Genomic DNA, 16,446 nt, shown 5'->3' with positions numbered 1-16,446 from the left:
AAATCAGCAGAGGTTCCTCCTGTGGGCCCAACAGATAGGTCCTGGTGAAGGATTTCCTGGGGGAAGGCGGGAGGGCAGTCCGTGGGCGCCACGTGTGACCACAGCTGGTGAAGGCCACGTGGGCGCATCCTGTAGACGTGTCCATCCGCAGGAACCTAAACCACAGACACCGCAACTCGGGCCCGGCACAGAGGCCCTTCTATCCTCTCCTATAGTCAGACTTCCCTACAGAAGCGGGGACAGAGTTTTAATCACCGTGTTCAGCCTTGGCAGGGGTGGGGAACGGCCAGCTAGGGGCTGGATCAGGCCCATGAGCCGTTTGGTCTGGCCCTGCCAAGGCATTAGGGGTGAGTTAATGACCTGTTTGACCAAACAGAGCAGGCTGGTTTTAAGCTGATAATTTTGTGTAGCCGGCAAATGCTGCTATAAATCAGGGGACTGGCCGAAGGGAGGAGGAACCGGGCTGCTCCCTGGGAGCCCAGCGGCATGATGGAGCAGTTGTGCGCGGTCCGTGCCCTGCACGCTTCGGCACGTGGCACCAGGCGGGCCGGCGGCAGAGCAGTCGTTTGGGCCCAGGACGTGGCTCTGAGGTCCGGGAACGCATGTCCGGGTTTCTTCTGTTGGATGTTCTCTGGTGAGAGCTGCTTCGGGACGATGCGCGGCCATGGTGAGTTAGAACTGGAGAGGAGGTGGGCATGTTTATGTAGGTCTGAAATGTGCAGCACCTCCCTCCAAGACGGGGCAGCACAGGGGCTGGACACCAGTGGAGAGAAGGCTCGCCCACGCCAGTGCCACGCAGTGTGCCGGGACTGTGAGCAAGCCCTCGGACCTGCCTCCTTACTGAGCACCTGCTGTCTCCCAGACGTGGGCCCAGGGGTTTAAATTCATATCAGTCCCGTTGCCTGGGTTCACTCATGCTTATTAGGGCTTCTCTCAGCCATCAAACTGCGGGTGAGATGTCATAAGAGCTATCTCAGTGGCCAGAACAGAATTCCTTTTGGAAAAAGAGAAAACCATTCAATTTAATAGACAAAAAGAAAAAAAAAGTCCCTGACAGACTTACCACTCAGAAAGCTGACATTCATGATGTCCATACATTTGTCAGGTCATAAATACTGTCCTGTTTTTATTCTGTTCTGTGACCACATGACCTTGCTCAGTTGTCAGCACAGCCTCGCTTACGGACGAAGATGGTTTTGCATCAGAGGAAAGAGCCTTGGAGCCGGGCGTGTTCATTCTGCCCACGGCTCAGCATGTGCCGGGACGGCGGCCGGGCTTCTGTGGCCCCTCAGCCGCTAGGCCCGAGCGTGAATGTTGAGCGCGGCTCCGGGAAAGGAGCCAGCCCGCGGCTGACCTTCCTGGCCCGGCGGGCGGGCGTGGGGAGGTTGTGTGCTTTTATTCTTTGATAGTTTGGTTCCATTTAGTCGCTATTTGTCAGGCGCCTATTGTCCTCACAGCACTGCACGGAAAGTAAGGTGCGACCTGATGTGGAGGGCGGAGCCAGCGGTTTGGGGGGCACTGGGGAGGTGACAGGAAGACGATCCAGGCCAAGGAAGCACGTAGGGTTTAGCCTGATTGGAGGGTGAGGAAGGAGGAGAGTGGAACAACGGTGGGGGCGGGGGGTGGGGGTCGTCCTGGGCAGACGGGAGTGCTTGCTTGCCCCGGGGTCCACATGGATCCCTGGGCTGTGGGAGAGACAGGAACGCTTCCTGTTCTCTTGTCATTACTCCTCGGAGGGACCTGAGAACCACAGGGAGGGTGTTGAGCTGCTCTGCGCCAGGCCCTGTTCTCGGCGCCTGCGCCCTCTCAGCTCACTGGCTCCTACCGTTCCCTCGGTTCTGAGTCATTTTAAAAAGGAGAAAGCTGACATTTGGAAACCAGTATGTGCCTCACACTCAATGTGGTGTTGGTTATTGCTTGAGAGGGCACCACTGAGAGGATGGCGATCTGGACAATAATCGGCCTCGCAGTCAGAGACCTGGCTTTCAGTCGTCCCCCTCCCCACCCTGGCAGGGTCAGGAGGCCTCTAAATTGCTCGCAGCCATGGGCACACAGTGGCTGGCAGGATTCTAGCCCGGCTTGGCGCGCTGGGTTTCCCCAGGGCAGTGCGGCCCCTGGGGTTCTGTGCGCCCCCCAGAGTGACCCGCCGCTGTGGTGAAAGCCTGGCCTCCGGGGCGTCTGCAGCAGGCGGTGGCTCGGAGAGGGTGCCCGCAGGGAGGAGGCACCGGTTCGGGTTCCGCAGCAGCGGGAGGCGGCAGCCCGGCACCCTGTGCGTGGGGCTGCCCTGGGCTGCCCTGCTGTCATCAGGGCTGTGGTGATCCCCAGCCTCCCGGCTTTCACCCTCTTATCTGAGCGGGGCCCTGTGTGCTTCCTGACTCCCCTGGGCGAGGCAGTGGCCTGGCCCCCGGGCCGGCCCCAAAGGCTCCGATGGGGGGTGGGCGGCCTGGGGGCACCGCAGCTCCATGGCCACTGCTCTGGGGCGGGCCCAGGGGGGAGGCTCTGGTTTCTCACTCTGTGTCCCTCTGAACGGAGGCCCTTCGTCCTCATAATGGGAGGTCCCGCCTCCTCTGGGCAGCGGACCCGAGACCCTGAGTGGAGACCTGCGCCTCCTCAGGGCAGGGCGGGCGGGGCCGCGGGGGCATCTGGGCAGAGATTGTGTGCAGCCGGGGCCCAGGGAGCCTCCCGCTGTGGGGCCCATGGGCCAAGACGTCCTCCCCAAGGCCCCGCTGCCAGGTGGGGCGGCAGGCGAGTGACCGCAGTCGGATAAAGGGGGGGAGTCGGTAGGAAGAAATACTGGGGTGGTGGAAGTCTCATTTCCGCCCTCCCAGCCAGGGCTGCTCCTCCTCCGGCCTCTCCTCTGCCGGTCCTCGGCCTGCGCCAGCCTGCCGGTGCCTCCGTCCCACCAGCCCCGGGCCCTGCCCCGCCTGCCCCGCCTGGGCTTCGCCCGCCTGCCCCCGCGTTCCTCCGGGGAGGGGCTTCCACGGCCAGGTGGACCCCAGTCGCTGAATGAGGTCAGTAGCACGGAGAGCACAGCCTGGCCGCCCCTCCCGTGCGGGCGCGTGGGGGGGGGCAGTCCGTGTTCCCAGTCAGTGTCCAGGGGTGTCCTGAGGTCACACCCCGCCTCAGACAACCGGGATTCTATCTTAATTTTGCTCATTCTCGCTCCATGCCCTCAGGTTAGGTCAACCAGGGTCTCAGGTCCCCACCTATAAACTCGGCAAGATGGGAGGACGTGGACTCGCCCCCAGCCCTGCTTCTGTGGCGTTAAATGAGTCCCTGGCTCCTTCATCTCATCTGTCCGCAAGAAGTCTAGTGTGTTTAGACACCCCGAGTCCTTCCTTTATTTCAGAAGAATTTTTTCTCATCAGTGAGAACCACCAAATCGGGCTTAAGGTGATTCATCCTCCTGACAGCGTGTAAAATGATTGTGTGAAATGAGCCCCAAACCCCGGTCCCTTTTCTCTGCTGAGAGTCATCCCCTGGGTGTCTGTCTCGGAGGACGAGGCTGGAGCTGCGGGCCTCAGGCCCCTCCGCGCCCCGAGGCCCATGTCCGGTCGCACAGCACGGCCGACCGGGGTAGAGGGAGGGACGACCTGTCTGAGCCGAGGGAAAGCACTGCTGGGTTGAGGCCAGGGTCCAGTGAGAACAGGACAGGAATCCCTAAGATAGGGGCTTCGTCTTTCCCGTGCTTTGTTCCTTTTTTTTTTTTTTTTAAAGCATCAAAATTCTCTTCCCAGTGAACCCAGATGCAGATTCCACTGAACCCATCATGTGATCCAGATTTCAAACACACACTCAGCCAGGAGGAGTTCACAGAGACTTCACTGGTTTAACTTTCCTTTAAAAACAAAACAATCCTTTCTGAACATCATCAAGCACTGGGCTCTATGCTGGGCTTATGAGCAAGAGTTTCCCTACACCTGGAAGCGGCCTGCAAAGTTCAGAGGTTATGGTTCCGGACTTACAGGGAGAACTAAGCACAGAGGTCCCCTCCCGCTCAGCTCTCAGGCTGTGCACGTGGCGACCAATCGGCGGATGTACGGGACTCGGCACGGGCCAGCCTCGCTAACCCCAGGAAAGCTTCCGGACAGTCCTTCTCTTTGGATATCACCGCATACATTTTTTTAAATTTGCCAATCAGATTTTTTAGTTGACCTTTGGACTGAACTTCTCATCCTCCTTTTCTTTGCCTTTCCTGGGACTCAGTATAAGGGAATGCCGGAATATGCTTGCTAATATTAAATGCTTGTATTCTCATAATAATTAAAGGATGCCATGAAAATTGATGGGATGGTGAGCTCATGCAATGATGGCATAAAAAGTAATAAAGAATCTGAAAGCTTTTTGAAGGACCAGTGAGTGTTATAAATGTAAGACTGTAGAGAGAGGGTGTGGTTTCAATAGGTGTGAGTGTTTAGCCTTTTTGCCTAAACAAAAAGCAAATTCTGCCAGGTTTTCTTTAACTGTTAAAATACTTTGTGTTAGAGCTAGACTTGATGATAAAAATTCAAAGCTCACTTAAGAATATATTACATGCTAGTTTGCACTAATTAAACAAAACCAAAACCCTGGGTTTTTGCCTTTTTCTGTAACCTTAGCCATCATTTATAGGTGGAGTTGAGGTTGGTAGAGGCAAAATCAGAAACCTAGATAATTCTCCAAATGGATAATGAAGTCCAAGTAATATTCTTGTGGAAAACTAAAATGTTCCCTATGGCATGACCTCCAGGGTTCTGGGTGTGGCTGTGTGTGCAAGGCTAGGTGTGTGTTTGCGGTCTAACCAGTGCAAGGTCAGCCTGGTAGACGTTTCCATGGAATATAGAAAGATCTACCAGGTGATTCCTTTGCATGCTGAGAATTTGGATTTCTTTCCTCTTTGGTCTTTGTAATTAATATGTCAACAGTGTTTACCCCCAAATTAAGTCACATTTAATATTCATCAGACTCCAGCATCATCACTCGCACTCTTTAATTTGTAGCATTCACTATGACACACTACTTGTTTTTCCTTCTGCCCATTATAATTTTAAAACAAAACATTTTTTAAAAATTAAGAATGTTTAACTTTTAACATCTAAAAATTTAGAATACTCACATAAAAAACACACACAAAGAACTGTAGAAAAATGCCATTGCCAACATTTTAATTGTTCTAACTGAGCCACTTGGAAAACTAAATTCCTTTAGCATTATGTTTTGTGTTGAGAGCATCTTTTTGTTTGGCTGTTCAATAACTTACTGAAGAACAGAAGATGAATAATATAAAGTGGCTCCTAATATGGTATCATTTTCATTTCCTGTTTGTGGGAAGATGAATGCTAGCTCTGTAGGGCTCTTCTCCCCGCCGCCCGGCATTTAGTCCTCCCTGAACCACAGGGAATAAGAAGAAAAAAAATCAAATGTGGCCCGGCCCAAGCCTGAGGCAGCCAGCAGCCAGGAGGATTCCTGGGGCCTTTTCTCTTGCTGGTGTACCCTTTCCCTGCCTCTGCTCCCCCATTCCTGAAGCACTTCCTCCCTTAGAAATGCCCGTATCTAAAAATGTCTTACTTGATTGTTATTTTGGAATAACTTTAGACTTACAAGACAGAATTGATGTTTAAAAGATTTAAGGTTAATTATGTGACATAGAAGAAATGAGTCCCTCCTCAATTTTGTGTTTCTCCCTCCCTCCTTCCCTCTTCCTCTCCCTTCTCCCTCTCATCATTCTCTTATGCATTTTCCCAAAATTCCACAGCTGTTCTATTAACAATAACATCACCTTTTGGGGATACACTTCCCACTTCTTTCACAGAGGTAATTATTACATGTCCCCTATCGTCAGCTGTCTTGTACTATCAAAAATATCATGTTAAAACAGTCCAAGGCACGCATAAAGCAAGTAACATCCAACAATCAGTATTTTGAGTCCCTGCCACATACAGCAGATTAGAACTCCTGTGCCTCAGAAGGTAATGTTCTGTAGGATGAGGAGGTTTCGGTGTGTTAGAGAGACCAGCACAGGGTGGAGGTGCTTACGTACCGAATAAAGGGGCAAGTTACCCTGTGTTCATGTGCAAATGGGCACCTGTGACGCTGTGGCCCTATGTCTGCCCTGCCAGTGAGGCTGCGGCCAGGTCTTCGTCTGTGCCTCCCTGCCAGGGAAGATGGAGCTCATTTGGCATCAGTGCACCGTCTGTCTAGGAGTTTCCCCACAACAGCACATGAGTTGATGAGTGTTAGCCACCTGGCTCATTTTCTTTTGGCTTCCTCCTGATTAAGGTTGGTTAATAGGCATGATTCACGCTTTTGTCTTCTCGCTCTCTGTGTCACATGCGACTCCTGGTGCCAGCCGGTCTGGAACCTCCCAGTTAAAGGCTAATGTATCTTGTGCTGAGAAACTCACACCGACACCTCAGTGCTTGAGTTTGGCACTGGTCATGTAGATTTCAAAATGATTAAGCGGGGGAAGATATTTTGTCATGTGTGATAGTGCCATAGTTCAATTTGGAATGTGTATTGTTTTGGCTATAATGATATGTAATAGTAACAGCGTATTCAAATCTGTACTTAAAGAAATAACAGAGCCTTTTCTCCCTGCCAGCTTGCAAAAGACAAAGAACGCCTGCAAGCCATGATGACCCACCTGCACGTGAAGTCCACGGAGCCCAAAGCCGCCCCGCAGCCCGTGAGTACTGAGCTGCACGCAGGGACCTGGCAGCCTTCTCGTCGGCGTCCCTACCCCAAGCCAAGGCGGAGCACAGCCACCCAGCTGCAGTGCGTAGGGAAGGCCTGCGGTGAGCTGGCTGCAGTGCGTAGGGAAGGCCTGCAGTGAGCCGGCTGCAGTGCGTAGGGAAGGCCTGGGCTGAGCTGGCTGCAGTGTGTAGGGAAGGCCTGGGCTGAGCTGGCTGCAGTGCGTAGGGAAGGCCTGCAGTGAGCCGGCTGCAGTGCGTAGGGAAGGCCTGGGCTGAGCTGGCTGCAGTGTGTAGGGAAGGCCTGGGCTGAGCCGGCTGCAGTGCGTAGGGAAGGCCTGCGGTGAGCTGGCTGCAGTGTGTAGGGAAGGCCTGCGGTGAGCCGGCTGCAGTGCGTAGGGAAGGCCTGTGGTGAGCCGGCTGCAGTGCGTAGGGAAGGCCTGGGCTGAGCTGGCTGCAGTGTGTAGGGAAGGCCTGCAGTGAGCCGGCTGCAGTGTGTAGGGAAGGCCTGCAGTGAGCTGGCTGCAGTGTATAGGGAAAGCCTGCAGTGAGCTGGCTGCGGTGCGTAGGGAAGGCCTGCAGTGAGCTGGCTGCAGTGCGTAGGGAAGGCCTGTGGTGAGCTGGCTGCAGTGCGTAGGGAAGGCCTGCAGTGAGCCGGCTGCAGTGTGTAGGGAAGGCCTGGGCTGAGCTGGCTGCAGTGTGTAGGGAAGGCCTGCAGTGAGCTGGCTGCAGTGTGTAGGGAAGGCCTGGGCTGAGCTGGCTGCAGTGTGTAGGGAAGGCCTGGGCTGAGCTGGCTGCAGTGTGTAGGGAAGGCCTGCAGTGAGCTGGCTGCAGTGCGTAGTGAAGGCCTGCAGTGAGCTGGCTGCAGTGTGTAGGGAAGGCCTGGGCTGAGCTGGCTGCAGTGCGTAGGGAAGGCCTGCAGTGAGCTGGCTGCAGTGTGTAGGGAAGGCCTGCGGTGAGCTGGCTGCAGTGTGTAGGGAAGGCCTGCGGTGAGCTGGCTGCAGTGTGTAGGGAAGGCCTGCGGTGAGCTGGCTGCAGTGTGTAGGGAAGGCCTGCGGTGAGCTGGCTGCAGTGCATAGGGAAGGCCTGCGGTGAGCTGGCTGCAGTGTGTAGGGAAGGCCTGCAGTGAGCCGGCTGCAGTGTGTAGGGAAGGCCTGCGGTGAGCTGGCTGCAGTGTGTAGGGAAGGCCTGCAGTGAGCTGGCTGCTTCTGTAACCTGTCTGAGGAGGTGTCTAGGGAAACAGGGTGCTGTGGCCACAGGGCTGCTCCTGAGGCCCGAGCAGCCAGCTCCTGTTGGCACAGATGGTGGACGCTACACTAAGCTGCTAAAGTAGATGATGCGAACTCACTGGGAGAGAAAAGAAAGACTCTGAAAGGCGATGGGGGAGAAGACAGACCACGGAGGCAGAGGCGAGGCCTCGCAGCCTAGGGAGCTGAGAGCGGTGTGAGTGTGAGTGTGACGGAAGGAAGCACCCGCCAGAGCAGTGGAGGTGAAACTGGGGCCTCGAGGGTGACTGGGCTCCTTCCCAGTCAGGAGACCAAGCTCGGCTCTGAATTATGTCAGCTCTAGGCGTCCCGCTCCTTGCCTCTTCCCTCTCACTTGACCTCAGGAAGTGCCATCCAATGGAAGGATGGTCTCCCCAGCTCCTGGCTTGGGCCTGGTTCCTTATGCTAAATTGATCTCTTCCATAGTTGTAATTCTCATATACTTGTATTTCTAAAAATCTCCGAGTACCTTCAACTGATTATCAAAATAGAGTTGCTTTGCTCCTTGATTTTTAAGATTTGTAAAATTTAAAGGTACACTGCCTTTATTTGATTTTGTACGGAGTCACTGTGTGAAAATTAATTGAGCGTTGACAATCTATAGTTAGTACCAGCAATTTTAATCAACATGCAATGATGCAGCATAATGGCAAAGTATTGGTTTATCTGTTTGGACTGATTTTTTTCTATAAATAAAGCAAACACACACCCATATATGTATGATTTATGGTGATAGAAATAAAACGGAGTCAGACTATTAACCAGCAAATATGGTAGCCTGCCAGGACGCAGTTGGCAGACAAAATTAATGTCTGAAACAGAACACATTACTGAGATATAGGACATAAAATCATTAAACACTTTGCACATCCATTTTTACTTGGAAGGAGCCCTTAGTTTCCATGTATTTTGCAGTAAATGGCTATGGGACTGAGCGTGCAGGCTACCAAAAAGAAAGAGGAGGAAACACAGGCCATTCAGTATGTGGTGGAATCAGTAGTCAACTGTGCTATTCTTGCTATTTCTATCAATCCCCCCTTTTAAAAAAAAATATATATATATATATTTTTTTTTTTTTATTTCAGAGAGGAAAGGAGAGGGAGAGAGAGTAACATCAATGATGAGAATCATTGATCTGCTGCCTCCTACACACCCCCTACTGGGGATAGAGCCTGCAACCCGGGCATGTACCCTGACCGGGAATCAAACTGGCACCTCCTGGCTCATAGGTTCACTGCGCCACAGGGGCGGGCTCCATCCCTCCTTTTAACAAGGACCTTGGAAATGACAGGAAGTCAGCTGAGCACAGTGGTGAGCCCTGCAATGCCTGCGTTCTCCAGGGCGCCGGCTGCTTCTCAGGGACATGACCAAGTCCCACTCGGCGTGTTCCTATGGTTTCATTTGGAGGGAAATGGTTCCTCCCGGGCTGAAAGGTGTGTGTCTGTAACCCTAGCAACAAGGGGGGCAGTGATATTATCTTCTACTTGCAGACAGTGGTACAATAATGTTTGGATTCCAGAAATGGACTCGATCATGAGGCTTCTTGGGGGCGGAGGAAGGGTCAAACTAGAGAAGGCACTGCCAGAGCCCAGACCCCAGGGAGGCCCCAGAAGGCCCCGGACTCTCCGTGCGCACCAGTGGTGAGCAGCCAGCAGGCAGGGAATAGCAGTCCTGGGAGAAGGCACAGGAAGTTCGCCTTGATTAGTGTTAAAAAATGTGTTACATTCTAGAAAATTATAACTCTGAAGCAGACCTCCTACTAAATTTATTTTTAACTGCTCTATTGAAAATTCTCTACCACTAGTCAACATTATCTCTTAGTAGCTCAGCACAGTATTTCTTTATTAAAAGAAATAGGCACGAATATTTTTGACTGAAAAATTAATAGCTTTTGAATTCATACACAGCAGGTTTTCTTTTGCAAAGAAGTCCAATATCGCCGCGCAGCACTTCCATAACCATTTATTTCGAGTCCAAGTCAACCTCTGACAGCTCGAGCAGCGCTACAAGCCGGTATAAAGAGCTCCAAGATGTAAACCCACAATAGGCGTCTGTGTGAGGCTTGCCATTGTCAAACACAGATTGTTTGGATTAGTTTATGTAAATGTATGTTGTATTACCCTTTGAAAAATAAAAAGATCACATTTGTGTATGAAAAGTGGTTCCCTTCACAGGCAGCATTATAAATTCCTTATCCTTTAACTTACACGTAAGAAGTAAAAATTGGTGCCTGACAAGCAGATATTGTGTGACACTGTCGCTGGAGTGAACCTGCCTTCTTTTCATTTATTGGAAAATAGAAAATTTCATTATAGATACCGTCTTATAAGTCGGGAATTATTAAATATGTAAGGGTGAGGCATTGGGAAATTAATTAGAAACGATAGACGTGTCGTGTTTTGCATGAGTTTTTACTTCCGTGACCCCAGAAAGAAAAGCACATGCACACAGCAGGCCCTTGACCTTTCCCGCTTCGGTGGCAGAGCCGCCTGAGGGTCGGGTCTAACGTGCAGACAGTCCCTGTTGCCCGTCATTAATTTATTTCACCTCAAATAGTAGAAAACACAGCGTATGCTCCAATGCATATTCTTCCTGAATCTTTGACTTGAAATAAGCAATCACCAGGGTTCAAATCTAACCATAGATGGGGACTTGGACATGATAGCCTTGCCAGTACGTTTATGAAGTTTCTCTCGGTGTCTGTTTAAAAGGAACTCGGTGTTTATTTTTAAGTTCTTAGTGACTGAGTGGTAGAAGGCTTTGCTGTAGGCGCTGCTTCTCACTGCGCCGCTTGGTGGTAAGCCTTCCAGCCAGTCCCCGTTCCACTCCTCAGAGGAGCTGCCCACGCTTCTCGGGTTGTTCTCACATCAGCTCATAGGGGGCGTTGCCTGGGCTGAGCGGGGGCACGGGCCTGTGTGAGGAGGGGAGGAAGGGGGAGCAGTGTGCAGAAGCTGAGGAGTAGCCGGCATGGGGCGGCGGCGGCGAGCACTGTGGTGGGAAAGAAGTGTGTGGGCCACAGCGCACCCAGTTGTTGAGGACATTTGGGAAGACTTCGCTGTCGCGTCGGGAGGACACGGAGCCATCCTGCCTGACCCTGGGCACGGGAGGCACTGGCGTCAGGGTGCCCGTGCCAGCCGCGGTGGCCCCCCGCAGGGCAGCGCGTGTCCCGTGTGAGCTGTTCGGAAACACCCAGCGGAGCGGGCTGTTGAAGGGCGTGCGGTGCTGGATGTTCCTTGGTGCGCGTCCTCTTTTCCTCTAACATGGCAGTTAGGGCTGTTGGAAATGGTTTCAGCTGCTCTGAACACGGAGCTCTCCTGTCCGAAGGGGGACTTGAACTCTGAAAGCAGAGGCCCAGCCGTCAGCCCCGCCGCCCGGCTGTGTGCGGGACCGCAGCACACGCAGGCCATGCTGTGCACCTTCCTCACGGGGTCCCTCTGGCTCGGAGCGGCTCTCCAGGGTCCGCTCAGTGACTCCAGCCCCTCCGGCCCCGGCGCTAACGCGGAACCAGGGCCCGGGCTGGGAACAGAAGCCTCCGTGCCACCCAGCCCGCCTCCCCCCGCCGGTCCTCAGCCTCAGGAAGGCCTTCTCTGAAGGAACACGCGGGATTCCTGGAGGGAAACTCCATGCAGGGCTTGACCCTGCTCAGGCCGGTAAACCCAACGGCAGAAAACACGAGTTCTGGGGCCTGGAAGCCCCCCGAAGCAGCAAGGTCCCTTGTGTTTGGTTTCAGCTTCGTCTTTTGTTCTCAGAGTCTGTTCTCATGTGAGACAAGAGCATAAACAAAAATACCGACGAGGCCTCATGGGAGACTCGACAAGTCTGTCTCTGTCCGGCTCTGCTTCAGCGGCTTGTTCGTTTTTTTCTTTGTTTTTAATGCGAGTGACTCATCATCTTTAAAAGAGAGACGAGGTTACTGTTTAAAAAAGTAAAGACTGATTTTCTGCAAAAGGGCTAAGCAGACTGAGGTAGCTGAGACAGGTCCAGCCGCGGGCTGGGATTCCCAGGACAGCCTGCGGCGACGGCGAGAGCACCCAGAAACGTAAAACACAAAACCCTACGGCACTTTTAAGTGACATAGGAATTTAACTTTTGGCCAGAGTTTCAAAGAGATTATCTTTGCCCAAATCATCACATGATGGAAACTTGCCATGTAGAAAATACCAGCGTTACTAACTTCTCTAAACATAGCAACTTCTTTTCAAATAGAAAGTGAACACAATAAGAAAAATAGGAAAAGAAACCCTCCCAGGCCAACTCCTTCCGCTCCGTACCCCAGAAAACGCCCTTTGAAACGGTAACTACAGTCAGAAACACGAGGTGCAGATGCTCTCCTTTCAAGTCGAGGATTATGTTCAGATTTAATAGTTTACAGTTAAGAGGACGCTTTCAAGATGATAGCAAACCCATGCTGTTCCCGGTGCGCTCGGTGCTGGGCCTGGACTTCCCCTTTGGTCCTCGGAGCTCAGACGACCTTCCGCCGCAGGTGGAGCGCAGCCTGTCCCTGGGACCGGCCCCCCAAGATGGCTTCTCCTCGAGACAAGCGTGTGAGCATCCGACGACAGTTGCAAAGTTAAGCACCTTCGGCTGCGGTTGACCAGGCTGATGCTTCGTTAACCTGTTGGTTCAGCCTCAGAGGCTCTGGCGAGGCGGAGCCTGGTCCGCAGCCCACAGCGTCTGCTCCTCCCTCACGGCTGCAGGCGTGTCTCATTTGGGATCTTGGCTCCTTCGGCAAATTAGCAATTAGAACAGTTTTGTGGGAATGTGTATGTGTGTCATTAGTTTTCCTGCAAATTAATAGCGAGGGCAGAGGTCAGGCAGACATTTCCCACTTGACTGCAGCCCTCTGTGGAGACTGGCCCTGGCGTGGGAATGGCCACAGCTGCTCTCAGCCCCCTCTTCCTCCAGGAACTGGGTTTTAATTACTTTACCTCATCGCCATCATCGCAAATACGACTGCCTCCCCTCCTCGAAATAAAATGACTGTTTCTACAAAACAGTCCAGGGCCGTCCCGCAGCCCTGCACATGATGGCAGGCCGCTCGATGCGGCATTTAATCGTTAGATCACCTCCATCCGCGTCTCCTAATTAGAGCCCTTACAATACATTTTTATCTGGTAATTAGCCGAGATTGGCTGCTTCCTCTGTGGCTTGTTAGAGACAGCCCAGCAGTGGGTGTGGATCCAGTGTCATTTGTCACGCCTGGCCCGCCCCTCGCTGCCCTCCTCTGGCGAAGTGTCCATCTCCACTTGCTCCTGATCAGACGCCTCCGAAAACTCCGCTACCCCGTTTCCTTTGTGGCTTGTGCTAGCCTGGCGGGGGTAGTGTTTCACTGCTGTCTTCTCAGGAGAAACAGTCCAAATGTTGAGACCTTTGTAAAAGCTGCAAGAGTCAGATGCTTTTCACATTTTGGGGCGTTGCTCAGTGCGCCCTGTCTGTTGCTCCCGGATGTGAGCTCCCGGAGATGCTTGCCTTCCGGAATGTTGACGTGAGTTTGGGTTTGGACAATTAGACCAGAACCCAGTGGACTTGGAGATCTTTTCCAAAAACTGGGAAGGAGCACACATATTTTTTAAGGATGTTATATTTACATTAAAATTTTGTCACAGTTTAAGAGAGTCATGTGTTTGGGGTAATGTTTGCGAAGTGCAGAGAGAAGCCGGAGAGGCGCGCGTCCAGGGCATGGGCGGGCGGGGGGGGGGGGGGGGGGCCCGCCCTCCCCTCTGGAGGTGCCTTCGCGGGCCTGCGAGCTCCTGGGCAGCCTTCGCCTGCTCGCTTCCTGCTTTTGTCAGTTCAGCTCCAAAGGCCGCTCAGCAGCTTTGCTCCTGTCATTCAGAAGCAGGGATGAAAGCTAGCCTCGCCGCCTCCCAAAGCCTCGCCACAGAGAAACGCGACTGGTTAGTGTTTCTTTTTCTCGTTCAGTCACAGACGCCTGTGTGACCGCGGGCCCAGGTTGTGAATTTGGGCAAGTTACTTAATCTCTCATGAGCCTCAGTTTGCTTATCTGTACAATATGAGCAATAATAGCTCAAGAATTGGTGATGGTAAGAAAATGAAGTGAGACCAACACGGAGGCAGGTAGTACCACGTGGTTCTTACACGCGGCGTCCGTGACTCACGGTGTTGGCTGTGCCTCGGCGCAGCGGCCTCTGCATGGAGAGCTGTGTACGGGTCAGCCTTCGCCTTTGTGCGCTGATTTCCGACCCTTGGGTTGGGCTGATGCTTATAGTTTGTGCACGTGGCCCGTGATGAAGGTCCGCTGTGGAGAAGGGGTCACCCAGCCTCCTCTCCCTCCCTCCCAGGGCGGCCACCTCCAACTGCAAGCACGTAGTTTGCAAATGCGTGTCAAGAAGTCAGGTGTCCCGCACTAGTCAGCAAGCCCCGCACAGCAGCCCCAGCTTGCCCAGGGGCCGTCGGGGCAGGCAGCCTCCCAGCTTGCTCCTCCCGGCCTGGGGCTGCCGTGCAGGCGGTCTGCGGTTGGCTGGGTCAGTGCCTGAAGGAAAGGGGGTGAAAAAGAAGCACAACTAAAAGCTTGCAACCCAGCATTCCGTTCCCAGCACCACGTTTACATCTTTCCACTAATATTTCCCAAGGCTACTTGTTCTTTCTTTTCTTCAGAATTATTGTCTTTTTATGGAATTACTCTAAACATATTAGACAGAAGTTTCTCATGGCCTTTTTCATTGCTAGAGTATGAGCAAGGTTGAGTCGTCTCAATAATTGAAACTCTTCTTTTAATAAGGTCTTTGGTTATGACCTCAGAGGAATCGCATCTTGAATACCTTCCACAAATCACGCCGTGCGCTGGGACTGCGGTGATGGTGAAACCGGCTTGTTCTGTTATGTGATTCGAAATAATGGTTTGAGCAATGTTACCAAGTAAGCCTACTCGGCTGAAGTTTCTTGGATGTGGGCCAACTGTATGTGTCTGAGCTAGCAGTTCTGTGTAAACTGGAATAAATATGTTGAAAATGATCAAGTTCTTCAGCACAGCCAGTTTTAATATTTCTGTAACAACAATTTTTGGAACAGGAGGTTAAGCCTGTTTGTCCGGTATTAATAAGAGAAGTACTTCAAGGTGAAAGTGAAATTGATAGAGACAAAGAAAGAATCAAAACAGTACTATTGGTTTTCCTCTATATTGCTTCAGATAAATAGTACTCATTTTCTTACGTGACAAAGTAGATCACTCCAGTACTATATTAGTGAACGTTGGAAACTTGAAGGGGAAAAAAATCAGAAATTTTACCGTTCCCTGTCTCCCAGATGCCATATTCTTACTACACGAATGCACTCCAGCCCGTAGTGAGAGGGGTGGACTGCACGGGAAGCCTCAGGGGCCGTCAGCGCTGGCGCCCGTGTGTTCCGTCCCAGCTCTTCATCCCGAAGCGCGGCAGCCTGTCCCTGGGCCACGCAGCATGGTAGCCTGGGTTACTCCTGCCTACTTACCTTTAAGGTCATCAAAATGGAAGTTTTTATTAAAAAGTAGGTAGAGGCCGTTCCTCACCGTGCCGCACTGCAGACGGCGCGCCCGGCCCGCTCCCGGTGAACGGTGTTTCCGTGGGGTCACCTCACGCTTCAGAGGATCAGAACCTCCCACTGGGAGGAAGCAGACGCGCCAGGCGCCCCGGGTCCCGCTGCCTGTGGGTGCTGCAGCCTGTGGGTGCTGCAGCCTGTGGGTGCTGCAGCCGGTGGGTGCTGCAGCCTGTGGGTCCCGCTGCCTGTGGGTGCTGCAGCCTGTGGGTGCTGCAGCCGGTGGGAGCTGCAGCCTGTGGGTCCCGCTGCCTGTGGGTGCTGCAGCCTGTGGGTCCCGCTGCCTGTGGGTGCTGCAGCCTGTGGGTGCTGCAGCCTGTGGGTGCTGCAGCCTGTGGGTGCTGCAGCCTGTGGGTGCTGCAGCCTGTGGGTGCTGCAGCCTGTGGGAGCTGCAGCCTGTAGGAGCTGCAGCCTGTGGGTCCCGCTGCCTGTGGGTGCTGCAGCCTGTGGGTGCTGCAGCCGGTGGGAGCTGCAGCCTGTGGGTGCTGCAGCCTGTGGGAGCTGCAGCCTGTGGGTGCTGCAGCCTGTGGGAGCTGCAGCCTGTGGGTGCTGCAGCCTGTGGGTGCTGCAGCCTGTGGGAGCTGCAGCCTGTGGGTGCTGCAGCCTGTGGGTGCTGCAGCCTGTGGGAGCTGCAGCCTGTGGGTGCTGCAGCCTGTGGGAGCTGCAGCCTGTGGGTGCTGCAGCCTGTGGGTGCTGCAGCCTGTGGGTGCCGCCTGGGTGCCGGCCTCCGGGAGGGCTTCACGAGTTGTCTTTTCCTCACAGCTGAACCTGGTGTCCAGCGTCACGCTCTCCAAGTCCGCGCCAGAGGCCTCTCCGCAGAGCTTACCTCATACGCCCACCACCCCCACCGCCCCCCTCACGCCCGCCACCCAGGGCCCCTCCGTCATCACCACCACCAGCATGCACACGGTGGGGCCCATCCGCAGGCGGTACTCGGACAAATACAACGTGCCCATCTCTTCAGGTAGAGCCTCCATGTTGCC

At 53.5% G+C, this 16,446-nt stretch overlaps 1 protein-coding gene across 10 annotated transcripts in view; it reads left to right on the top strand.

Moving 5' to 3' along the window:
* The window catches only part of FOXP1 (forkhead box P1), a 565,106-nt gene that overhangs the window by 529,152 nt on the left and 19,508 nt on the right, over positions 1-16,446 (top strand). For all 10 annotated transcript variants that reach the window (XR_008558876.1, XR_008558877.1, XM_054729759.1 and 7 more), the window contains 2 exons: positions 6,581-6,664; positions 16,226-16,427. Coding sequence is in view for 8 of the 10 variants with exons in the window: in XM_054729759.1 (XP_054585734.1) it covers positions 6,581-6,664; positions 16,226-16,427 (286 nt within the window). In the remaining 2 variants the exon portion in view is untranslated. The remainder of the gene's footprint in view (positions 1-6,580; positions 6,665-16,225; positions 16,428-16,446) is intronic.

The sequence above is a fragment of the Eptesicus fuscus genome, chromosome 18 (assembly GCF_027574615.1).
Source record: "Eptesicus fuscus isolate TK198812 chromosome 18, DD_ASM_mEF_20220401, whole genome shotgun sequence".
NCBI classification, from domain to species: domain Eukaryota; kingdom Metazoa; phylum Chordata; class Mammalia; order Chiroptera; family Vespertilionidae; genus Eptesicus; species Eptesicus fuscus.
Note: the sequence above shows the minus strand (reverse complement) of the source record. Positions and strands in the feature narration are given on the sequence as shown.